Source organism: Zonotrichia albicollis, chromosome 2, assembly GCF_047830755.1.
Source record: "Zonotrichia albicollis isolate bZonAlb1 chromosome 2, bZonAlb1.hap1, whole genome shotgun sequence".
NCBI classification, from domain to species: Eukaryota; Metazoa; Chordata; class Aves; order Passeriformes; family Passerellidae; genus Zonotrichia; species Zonotrichia albicollis.
The window spans coordinates 19046046-19058224 of NC_133820.1; the positions used below are offsets into that span (position 1 = coordinate 19046046).

Consider the following 12179-nt stretch of genomic DNA (forward strand, 5'->3'; position numbering starts at 1 on the left):
GACTATAAAATTGCAAAAGGGCAATGAAATCCACTGTCCTGATGGCCTGATAGTTGAGCTCAAAGCCCACAGCATTCTTTGTTTGCTTTTCTCAACACTGTGGATTTTTTAGCATGCTAGGAGCCAGGTTGGAGGAGACATCAGTGTCTGTATTTGAAGCTCCTGCTCAGGCCCAGCACAGCATTTGTGTTGTGCTGCTCAGGCTTTGTCCAGTGGGGTCTAGAATCCCTCCAAGGAGGGGGATTCCACAGCCTCCCTGAGCACCTTGATCCAGTGCATTGTGATGTTCTTGTGGGCAAAAACATTGCCCTTAACCACCTGGAGCCCCCAGAGGAGTCCCTGAGCCACAGTGATGCTCTGAAGCAGCACAGGGTGCTGCTGCACATGTTGGCCCTGCTGTGGGCAGTGATCTGTGGGCAGTGATGTCTTTGGGCATCCTTTGGACACAGTGGAGAACAGGCATGCTCTCCAGTCTGCACCGAGCAAGCCAAGACCCTGGTGCAGTCCTTTTTCAGATAAATCAGGCACTGATACTTGCTTTTTTTCTTTCTTTTTTCCTTTGTGGTTTCTTTTTTACTAAAAATAAATGAAGGGTCCCTGACTTCTTTGTTATATCAAGCAGAATTATTGAACGTTTGAAACCTTTACAAAAACCTGGAAAACACAGATTTTTCATTTCTAATTTCCCTCATCTTCAATCAGAATAATTCTCAAGCTTGAGATTGTATTATTCACTCCTATAAACCTAAACTCCGTTCTAAACTGCATTCTCCATTCATTTCTGCGTATTTGAGATTAAATTGGTTGATTAGTTTTATACAGTTAGACTCTTAATACTTAGATTGTTAAATGTGTATAGTAATTTTTCCTGCAGGTTTGTCATGCATAATGTATTTGTTTTTTCAGTCATTACATGAGACAGATACTGGAAGCTCTACGTTACTGTCATGATAATAATATAATTCACAGAGATGTGAAGGTAAGGGGGCTTAATTACTTTTTTTTTTCCTTCACCAAAATAATGCAAAGTGCTGAATTTCAATTTCTATAATTTAGAGAGGGGGGAGGAGCTGTAGAAAAGGAATCTCCATTTGCTGAGTGTGTTTTTACTCTTACTGTGTCATGTAAGATTGAAGCCCACCCTAATTCCATCAATATAGAACATTTAGGAGGTCTGTATTCACAAATTGTACATGCATTTGATTACAACATGCTTTGAAAGTCAGTTTCATTTCTAGTTTTTGAATATGCATACGGAATCTGCTTGCATTTTCTTCTTGTTAGGAAAATGTGTATATAAATTAATTGCATAAATTAAACTGGAATTGGTAGTTTATTGGCATCAATTTGACAGCATAATGACAGCCCTCATTCACACTGAGATTTCATAGAGATGCACAGGCTTAAATGCTACAATATTGGCAATATTATCTGCTTCTTGGAGACAGTCCAATAAACATTTATTATTATGAAAACTTCTTTAATATAAATAAGTTTGGGAGGATAAATGCAGTGTTTAAGACCAGTGTGTGTGCATACTGGTTTTAATCTGGTGAATTTTGTGCTGTTTCTATGGATATTTATGGAAGTAGTTTATCCTAAAGTACTTCATTGTAAGTAGCTGGGAGTTTTAACCCAAGTGGGCTTGACTCTCTTCAATTTGAATATGCATATTCTTTGTTAATGTCATTGCCTAAAGTGGTTATTCCCACTTCTTCAAGAGTTTGGTTTCATCCAAAGTGAGTCAAGCACTGTAGGAAGTAAGAAAAATACTGGCAAGCTCTGATGGTGCAGTTTGAGAGGTGACTCTTGGATTTTAGTGAACAGAGAAGATGGAGGGAGCGTAAACTGTGCTTCAGACTCCTGCAGGTGACCTGTGAGGGGAGGAGTACAGACACTGAACTGGTGGTTTTTATGAGAAGTCATTTGGTCTTCTGTACCCAGACATTGCAGACCATTCACAACCTCTTACTCCTTTCCTTTTAAAATCAAGAAGATTATTAAGAGGCTTTCTTTTGAAGTTTTTTTGTTTTAATAGTAATTTCTTAAGACAGAGTCTAAAAATCAGAATTTTTGAATGCCAGCTCTTAATTGCTGGTAGAATGTCTCATCCTGTTCTGTGTTGAGAGTTCTAGGTACTTTTAATTGCTTGGTTTTAGTACTTCATGAATTTCAGAATTAACTTAATCTTTATGTTGCTCTGTCTTTGTGAAAGCTCCACTTGCTTTTCTTGAAAAAAAACCAAGTGTTAGCTTCAAGGGCCTTTAAAGGAGGCCTTTTTGCTGAGGGTAAAGTGGGGATTTATTTTAGTGCTTATCCGGTCTCTTTGAACCTCAGATTCACAGGGTTGTTTTTTAAAAATACCATCCTTATAAATGAAGCTGTTCAAATTACATGGGTTAGGAAAAAAATGTCTGAGGTATCAGTGTAAAGCTGTTTAAACCAGCAGTGTTTTGTTTTGGCAAAAGCAGTGCAGAGAGGGGTTTGAGAGTTGAACACATTAAAGTGCAGTATCCAGGCTCTAGATGTCACTGTAGATGTTGTTTTGAAAGGAAATAGACTAAATGACCACTTTAGAAATTACCTGAATGGGTGAAAGTGAAAGTGCTTTGATAAAATCTATAAGGTTGATATAGTCAGGCTACATTTTTCTCCCTTTTAGATGTTCTGTGAATGTTATTTTGAAATGTAAAATGCTTGGTTGTTTTTTGCTGCACAGGAAGATCAGCACCTTCTAGTCCCCGTAAGGTTCAGGTGTCTTTCAGCTGTTTTTGTGCTCCCTTAGCTCCTGGCTGATTAGGAAGTTAGACAGTTTATAGCAGACAAAGTTAAAGTTTGCTGTTGTCTGGTGCCAGAAACTTCACCTGACTTTTCCAAGTGACTCCAGCCTGGGACAAACTCACTGTGCCCAACATTCACTTCTGATGTCAGAATGAAAATGTGAAAGCTTTCACAGCATGGCCTGCAGTTGTCCTAATTGCTCTGTGAGACCAGATATTTCTTGAGCCTGTGTATATCATTTGGGCCCCTTCAGCATTGCTTAAAGGCTTTATAATCAGTGACAATTAAAAATCTGCTTCACCCTCAGTGAACATGATCCTGCAGTGCTTGGAAGCTGGATCACATGGTAAGGAAAACAGAAGGTGCAGGAAGGCAGAAAACTCAAGCCAGTTGTGCATCAGAAATGTGAATGTCAAGAATTTTTTCCCTTACCACACAGCATTTGTTCCTGTTCTTTCACCCCACATAGAGGACTCAGCAATTCCTTTTCTTCTGTCATAACCTTGCTGTGTCAGGAATACCCAGAAGGTGACTGTTGAAAGTAGCAGCATTGAAAGGAAGTCTTTTCCATTACCAAATGTTATTACAGAGCAGCTTGTGTACAGAGAAATCTTTTATGTAAGAGAGCAGCAAAAAGGAAAGGGGGGGATATGGCTCAGAAATGAGATTCTTGTGTTTTCCTGTAAAACTCCTGCTGCAATTTGAGTACCATTTGTTACTGGCTTATTTTTGCAATAACCTTAACAGAATGGTTTTTATCAGTAAATTATCAAGAGCTTTTGCAATCCTTTCTGAGCCTTTATTGTTATGTAGAATTTTCTATAGTTGCAAAATTGTTGCTATAAAAATACCTTTTAGTATAACTGAGGGAGGTAAGAGTGAGAGTATATAAGGTGTAAGAGTAATTTAATCACATCAAGAGCTTTAGTTGCTGAAGTTTTATCCTTAACTCATTCCAAGTGCTCCAGCTTTGTTCCATGATTTCCACATACCTGTATATGTCCCTGATTAGCAAATTAGTGTGCAACGGGGGTCAGGGTAAGCCTGTCAGCAAAATGCAGACATCCAAAATTTTCATTATGGCTTTATCTGGATAGGTATTAATGCTTGTTCCTACATGTGATCATCTAAATAGATAAACCTACTAAAGCAAAAATACACATATTCTGCCTTCTCTGTCATTAAGATTCAGTTTAATATTTCTGTGACTGGGAGTAAAAACCAGGGAGTTTTTCCAGGGAATAGGACCAAGTATTATGCTCTGCACTGTGTGTCACATACACATCTGAGTTGGTGCAGGTGACCTGAGACTTGACCTGTGGATAGATTTGCATGGTGATTTTTGCATTTCACAGAACTTAATGCATGGTATGAATTCTGAGAGCACACTCAGTTACCACTTCTGTCTTTCATTGCCTGAACTGCTTCTAGCTTAGCATTTCAGATTTTGCTGGTAGAGTTCAACACTCCTACACTTCTGCTTTTGGGCATTTCTAAAAAATGAGTAAAAGTAGTATATATATGTTTGTGTGTGTTTATGTAACTGTATATTTGGCTATTTAAAAAATTACCAGGATAGAATCTGTTTATCTTTTTCCATGTTTGAATACCCAGAACAAGAAATCTGTTGCATGTTACTTTCCTTCCAGTCTTTTCACTTTGAAACTTCTTTTATGCTTTCTGGGGACATACAGTAATAATTGGTGTTTTTTCTGTATTTTTTAGAGCTTACTAGATCCTTGAGATCCAGTAGCAACTTCTTGGTGAGGATTTTGTTACATGTTAAGTTGTTAAAAAGTGATTAAGGCTGCAAAACCCCCTTTTTCAGAGGTGCAATTGAGTGTCCTACCTGGCCACATTTTTTTCTGTGATACACTTCCTCATTCAATGTACAAGTTGAGACTCCAAAAACAAAACTTTCAGTATCATTTCTCAGTGTTTCTTCAGGCAATGCTCTTTTCCCCTGTTTATTTTCACTCCTGTGCCCCTGCTTTCTATCTCAAGGTCCCCATGCTTGTTTTGTCCTGCCCTTTTCCTGTTGACCTGTGAGTATGTTCAGAAGCAGTTTGGCTGAGAAAAGCGTATTTATTCTGCTTGGCCTACCTGGAGTTGAGCATTTACAAACTTTATGATCAATAAGTTTATATGTTTCAGTCATTTGCTCACACAGTCAGAAAACTTGTGTCTTCTGATTGATGAGATGGCTTCCCATGCAGCATATTTGAATGGCTTAACCAAAAATTTGACAGGCTCTTGTGGTCTCTAAACTGCTTTGCAAACCAGGTGCTGTGCCTGTTTGCCTTATGATTTTGTGTTCACTGCAATAGGAATGAGTTGTTTTATTGTTTGATTGTTTTTATTAAACAATTCACATGTCACCTGCTAACTTGTGATTTTGGCACCAGCACATCCAAGCAATGCAGGAAGTTTTCCACATGGGCTGTGTTTTGCTGTAGTGTTTTTCTAACTCTCCTCATCCCTCATACCTTTAAGTTTTGGGGGATTTTCCTCCATGAACTCTTTTGTCAAATGCTAGACCACTGCAGGACTCAATTTTTTGTTTCTCAAATTGCCTGTACTGCACTAAAGCTTTTCCATTATTTGAAACAAGAAAAACTTCGATGCAGTTAAGAACTTCAAAGGACATCATCTTGGGCAGATTACATAGGAAAAAAGCCAGGCATATGTAATTTTTTGGTGCTATGTAGAAGTGTTGGAATGGGATCTTGCTAAGAGTCTATCACAAAGTTATATTCGATTAATAGTTCCCAAAGTTTCATTCATTTTCTTGCCTTTTTGATAAGCAGTGGGGAACAAGTAGTTGTGTCTAGAAAAATGTAGGAGGAATGTCTTCAGCCTATGCTGCCCTCAAAAACTGTTTTAAGAGAAACAAGCCCAGGAAGGCATTTTGCTGAGATAATTCAGCTACATTCCCTATAAAGTGTACTTCAGGAAGGACAGAAGTGGTGGGGTTTGGGTTTAGGTTTGTGCAGATCAGAAGAGCACTTTGGTAGTGAACAGCTCTGCTTACCCAGACTTGCAGCTGATGATCTAAAACCAGTCCTGCCAGCAGCACTTTGCCATCTGGAAAGCTTTGACTGCTCAGTTCTGCCTTGCTGTGGTTGCTTGGCTGTTGGATGTGTAGCACAGTTGGGGTTCACCCATCCCAAGGAAAGTGTCTGTGCTTTGTTCAACCTTCTTGTAAAGGAAACCTGTGTCCAAAACTTTTGCTGATAACAAGAGAGAGTGGGGTCCTCAACTCCAGCCTAGTTTTTGCCTTTTTCCTTCACTTTTTAGGTAAAAGGAAGTGTCCATAGGTCAAATGTAAAACATCTTTTGTATTACATGGATTAATGGGTATTACACTGTTCACTCTACAAACTTGGATTCATTTGGATGTACACATAGGATTTATTATGACCAATGTTGATGCAGCAAGCAGGATGATTTGAAAAGGAAATGCAATATGTTACCATTTTATTTAAATATTTGCCATTTTATATCAAAGCTTGCCTAAAGGTTTAAATTAGTTAATTATTATTTATAGTCTTTTGAAATCTTTCTATATTCCTTCCCATTTCAGTGAAAATATCATCATTACGTTTTTGATCTTCTGGTGTGGATTTTGTAAACAGGGCATAAAAACTTTTCTTAAATGTTTTATCTAACAGAAGGGTTATAAGTGGATCTAAACTGCTTTTAGTAGCAGCAAGACAAGTAAGGACATTTTTAATTTCTACTAGATAATTTAATCTTGGACAGTCATTATCTGTAAGAAATCCATAGAAAATTGGCCTGAAAATATGATATGGAAGAAAACAGGCAGTTAATATCATCTGGATGACAAGAATGTTTCTTTTCACTGTTCTGTAAATGAGATGTCTTTCTCCAATGCAGGTGTTTTTTTGTATTCTGCTCAGATGTCTGGTAAGAGAATAGTACGACCACAAAACGGTCATAAAAGCCAGAAAGAAGCACACAGTGGCAAGATAAGCTGCAATCATTGCAGGACGCTCACCAGCTTCTACCTTGATGTTGTAGCACGTGGGGAACTCTCCTGAAACCCTCTCCTGGACGTTGTAGGTGATGGCTGTGGCTGTAACGCACAGCACAATCAGCCAGATAACAGCACACAAATATTTAGCGAACTTTGGCCGCCGGAACTCGTGCAGGAGGCGCCCGTGGAGGGTTCCTGGCAGAGCTGGGGAGTGTTGTGGGCCACAGTTCTTCTTCAGGGTGGCATACTGGCTGAGGGCAGTGGAGCACAGGATGGTGATGGTCACATACATGCTGACGTGCATCACCAGCGTCCCCAGGTGATGGGCGATCCTGCACGCCACCGACTCATAGGGCCAGCGGTGCCCCCCGGCAAAGTAGGCAGCCAGGAAGGGCATGGTGCTGCAAACCAGCAGATTGGCAGCCACCAGGTTGGCCAGGTAAATGTACTGAGTCCTTCTGGTGGGCACTTTACGTAAAAATATCCAGGCACTTAGAATGTTCCCAAAGATTCCAGCGGGAAACAGGCAGGAGTAGAGGATGGGGAGAGCTACGGTGGTAGCTGGCGATGGCTGAAGACATGATGAGTTGTTCATTTATGGCAGGATTCCTTGAGTGGTCAGAGCTGAAACACAATTTAAAAATTAATATTTCTGTAATATGCATCTAACATCTCTTCTTTGCTCTTATCTGAGCTGTTTCTGTCTCCCTGACTTTTCATGCTGTTACCTCAAGCTTGCATGAGGTTACAGTTTGGGCACTCTCTTCCACTGAAGTTTCACGAAGAAAAATTAAACCCCAAAGCTTTTATGTGCATAGAATCTAATAAAATAAATTAGGAAGCTGAAGGTTCAAGCTAGGGTCTGGCAATAACTTCTATGGTCTTGGTTTATTTCTCAGTCTTCTGGAACGTCTGTAACCTAATTTGGAAACCACTTACAGACCATTTAAAATTAAATGAGCAAATTAAGTGCAAAGAATTACTTTAATTCCAGAAATGCAGAAGAGTATCTGTACCTCCATTTAACTATAAATTAATCTATATACTGCAAGAATCTCACTATATATTCTGTGCTCATTTCTGTATGTGGTGTTACTTTATCATAGCTCTAATGTCAGATGTACATTTAGCAACTCAGTCTATATTTTTTCGTATATACAGTGATTATTGAAAACTGCAGTACATTAATTTCTTCCAAGTTCATTTTTCAGTCTTTTCTCAATTTCCAAAGTGAAAATAAGAAATGAAAGTTCCGTGCAATGACTGTGTAAAAAATGACATTTCAGTTACAACCCTGTAGTGGAGAGTTTTTACTGTTGTATGCATAGATATACATGCATCTTTTAGTGGAGTGTATCCTAGTTAGGTTTTTTTCCCCATATCAAATCATATGAAAAAAAAAACAGATTTCAAACTTAGAGACTAATAATACTTGTTTTAAAACAGCTGTAAACAAATGAACTCAGATGCTAAAGAGGGTTTGGTGTAGCAATTGTAAAAAGCCCAGACACCAAGTGGAAAAACTGTGCTTTAGGCAGTGTTTGACAAACTTGCAATTTAAACTAACTTTTATAGCTCTTGCATTTTAATGTACACCAAGTTCTATATGTACTGTTGAACCAAAATGTATTAAATTATTTTATTATAATGAGTTAAATTCACAGAGTAATTGTTAATTTACTTATTTAGAAATAAATAAGTAAATTTTGAATGAATGAATGAATTTTGAATGAATGAATGAATTTACTTATTTTAGAAGTCTAATAAAAATTTTTGTAATTGACCGAATTTCATGAGGTAAAACAAAGCAGTAATTTTAAGCTTACCTATACAAGTTGAAGGCACCTTCTTTTGCTGACAGGAAGTATTTCTGTCTGGTATCTGTTTATTCTCCACTGCTGCAGTGAAAGTGATGGCACTGGAACCTGGAGAGTGCAGTTAAAAAATTCTCTCTGGCATAACTGGGTTTTCAGAATGTACACTTTCCTTTTACAATGTCAGGAGGCAGGTAGGCATTTAAAGTTCAGAAAATATGATATCTGTACTAAAAAGGCTTTGAAATTAAGTTAGGATCGCTCCATTAGGGAAAAAAAAGATGGAGATAACCTGGAAGAGCAGCTGTGACAGTCCTTTAGGTGCAGCACAGAAAAAACACCTCACAATCGTTTGTGTAGCGCTTTCCCCTTTTGGGGGTGGAGGAGTTCTCTTTAGGACTGCCCTTTTTTTTCCTTCACGCTGCTCTTTTATGCATGACAACTTGTCCTTTCAGTCATATTTAACAGGTTTTCAGCTCCACAAGCTGTCTGTTCCCAAAGGCCATGTGCAGTAATGCTGTGTCCATGTCTGTCCTCGCATGAGTGACCACATGGACACATCTCTTCTGTCTGGTCAGGTGATGGATTGTGGGGAAACAATTCACACCTGATGCATCCAAGGGTTCTGGCAGGGAAGATGGACTCAATGGACTGTCCAAGAAATGCAGTGTTTTACACAAAGCATCCAGAGGTGTATACAGGACAGTTTCTTCCTCCACAGCATAGGACAAACTCTGGTCACCTCTGCAGAAGTTGAGACTTTTGGGCTTTCTGCTTTCTGATACATCTGTGGTATAAGATAACCTCTAAATAAGTTCCTTTATGAGAACAGAAGTTTGGTAGGGTCTTGTTTTGCCAGTTTGGCTTTATGTTTAAGCATAAATTCACCTCATGATCTGTTTTCATTGTTCAGTCTCATTATTACTATTTTTTTTTCTAATATAATGGACATATAAGCTGGCGTCTTATTCTGAATTCATAGCTGAACTCATTTACAATTACATTTATTTGCTGTGGAGTATTAGTAATTAGGCTGTGAAGCTGTAATTAGTTTGCATGTACTTTAATTCTTGTTCTTGTTAGATTTAATTATACCTCATTTTCCACTTCTGAATGTATATTATATTAAAAATCATTCTAACAGAGAGAGTCTTCTATTTATTACATGTTTAATACTTTCTTAAATGGTGTTAAAAGAACTTGTTGCTGTGGCATTCCACTGAGGTTTAGATACAAGAATGCATATTCTGAAAAGTTGCTGAGAGTGGTGTGAACAATTCCAGTTAGCAGGTTTTTTTTAATTGCTAGTATTATTTGGTTGGTTATTGACTGTTGCCTGTAGTATTTATAATTTAATGATAATAATTCGTGCTGTAAGAGGTAACTGCTGCAATGTTTTCTGAATTATTGTATGATAATAGATTGTTGTAGTGAACTAGAGTCTATCAGACTTTATTTTGGAATGGATTACTGAGAGCAGTAGCAAAGTAATGACGTATTATAAGTTTTTTTTTAAAATACCACCTGTCCCAGGAATACAGTTGCAGTTGGTTCTAAGCTGTAGCAAGCACCTTCCTTATTCTTTTAGTGGACGATTTCCTTTCACCTAATTTATAAATGGTGTGTTTTATCTAAATCTATTTGAAGATACTCAAACAGAACACGTGTTTTTATGCCATTCACTCTTAAGTTCTTCATAATTATTTTTATGTGTATCACTCACCTCAATGATTTAAATTTTCTCTATTCTTGAACCATGATTACTCTTAGTGTATACATGTTCTAGATTTTATATTGCCAATAGGCAGCAGATGTTGCATTTCATCATATGCAGACAGCTTGTTTTCTGGCCCTAAAAACACAAAAGCCAGGAAATTCCCAGTGGTGGAATTTCACAACTTGAGCAAGGCTTTGACACTGTCTCTCATAGCCTTGTGTGCTGTCAGAGCATCAGACTAAATCTTCCATGTGTGAGCCTCCCAGTTCTGGGAATAATAGGATTCTCACTTGTTTTTCAGTGGTATAAGTTGCACTCCTCTTTTATAATTTCTGTTTGTCTCTTCTCAGAAACAGTTTGCTAGTAAAAACCATAATTGCATTTAATTTCAGGGCAAAAATGAAAGTTGATGTTGTGGTTAACGCTGGTAGGTGGGTGAGCCCTCACAGCTGCCCACCCAGTCCCCCTCAGTGGGATGGGAAGAATCAAAAGGGTAAAAGTGACAAACCTAGCTTATTAGTTTTGCCTCTTCCCCCTCTTGTTCTTGTGGCTGCTGTGCTGCAGAACAGACCCCCCCCTTCTGGTCTTCCTCCTACTTGGTCTGAAACACTGATCAAATCTGCCAGTGTCTACCAAAGTAGATGGTTGTGGTTTATCCCAGAAAGCTCCTGTATCCCACACATTCACTTACTTCCTCTCCAGTGGGCTGGAAGGCAGAACCAGTAGGGTAAAAGTGGAAATTCATGGTTTGTGAGAAAGAGTTTAATAAGCTTTAAGGAAAAAAAAAAAAAACCCAAGTGATAGAAAGCAACCCCACCTGACCAGTGCCCAGTGAGTTCCTAAAAATAGCAACACAGCCAGACTTCCTTCTTGGCTTCTGTTGCTGGGCATGGCGCCATGTGCTCTGGGATCTCCCTGGGGCCAGCTGTCCCTGCTGTGTCCCCTCCATTTCCTTGTGCACCCCCAGCCTGTCTCTGCTGGGCTGTTCTCAGGGACAGTCAAGTCCTGCTTGTTGTGCAAGGGCTGCTTAGCAATGGCTGAAACATCCCTGGGTGTCAACGCTTCTGTTCACAAGCTCAGACCACAGCCAGAACCAGCACAACACTGGTACGTGTTGGTACATCAGCTGAAATTCATGTGTTTATAGATCTGTGGAGAATGAGGTTCATGCAGTTATATAGGGATGTGTGTTGAGTTAGCCCTTAAATACAGAAAGCAAAATAAATAGAATTACCTTCATGTTAAAATTCTTCTGGAGACTCAGGTAATCAGGAAGCACTGGGAAGAGGAGAAGTAAAACGCTGTTTGAGTGACTGATTCTGTGGTCATTTGACACGTCACAATGTGGCTTTCAGCATGTTTCCCAAGATGTTTCAGGACTGTTTGTTATTCAGTAATATTTTCTTGTAAGGCCTGGTGTATTACCCTTTAAATCTGGGAAAACTGATTGCAGAAAAAAATATGTAAGGATTATTTTTTTTCTTTAATGAGTAAATATACCTACTTTTGTTTCTTGGTCAGTAGTACTGCTTCCTACATGACAGTGCTGTCTAGTTTCAGATCCCATTCTGAGCCAGTTGATACATCTGGCCTCTTACATCTTCAAGCACTGATTTATGGAGTTGTAGAAATCCAAAAGTATTTTCTGATTGTTTTTTGTAGTTGTCTCTTGTTGTGACTGCTGCTCCCTTAGTGCTGCACTTTGCCAAGATCAAGTGGTCATTCCTGTTCCCCTCTTCTGTGCCATGCCTGCCCTTAGAGATTTTCTTATAGACCCGTTCCTTCTCAGATTTTCACTTCTGAGCTGGAGAGTTGATTAATGTAATGCAGTTTGGATTATCAGTATCAAAACCCTGTACTACTACTTGAT

General features: G+C 38.8%; 2 protein-coding genes across 9 annotated transcripts in view; one reads left to right on the plus strand and one right to left on the minus strand.

The window, feature by feature from the left end:
* CASK (calcium/calmodulin dependent serine protein kinase) overlaps window positions 1–12179 on the plus strand; it is a 187368-nt gene that overhangs the window by 87051 nt on the left and 88138 nt on the right. For all 8 annotated transcript variants that reach the window (XM_074534524.1, XM_074534522.1, XM_074534523.1 and 5 more), the window contains exon 5: window positions 907–979. In XM_074534524.1, coding sequence (XP_074390625.1) covers window positions 907–979 — 73 coding nt within the window. The remainder of the gene's footprint in view (window positions 1–906; window positions 980–12179) is intronic.
* Window positions 6179–8984, minus strand: GPR82 (G protein-coupled receptor 82). Its single transcript, XM_026794738.2, has 2 exons — window positions 8605–8984; window positions 6179–7402 (listed from the first exon to the last, which is right to left on the minus strand). Exon 2 carries the CDS (start codon window positions 7371–7373, stop codon window positions 6312–6314), a length of 1062 nt encoding a protein of 353 aa, XP_026650539.2. The 5' UTR covers window positions 7374–7402; window positions 8605–8984; the 3' UTR covers window positions 6179–6311.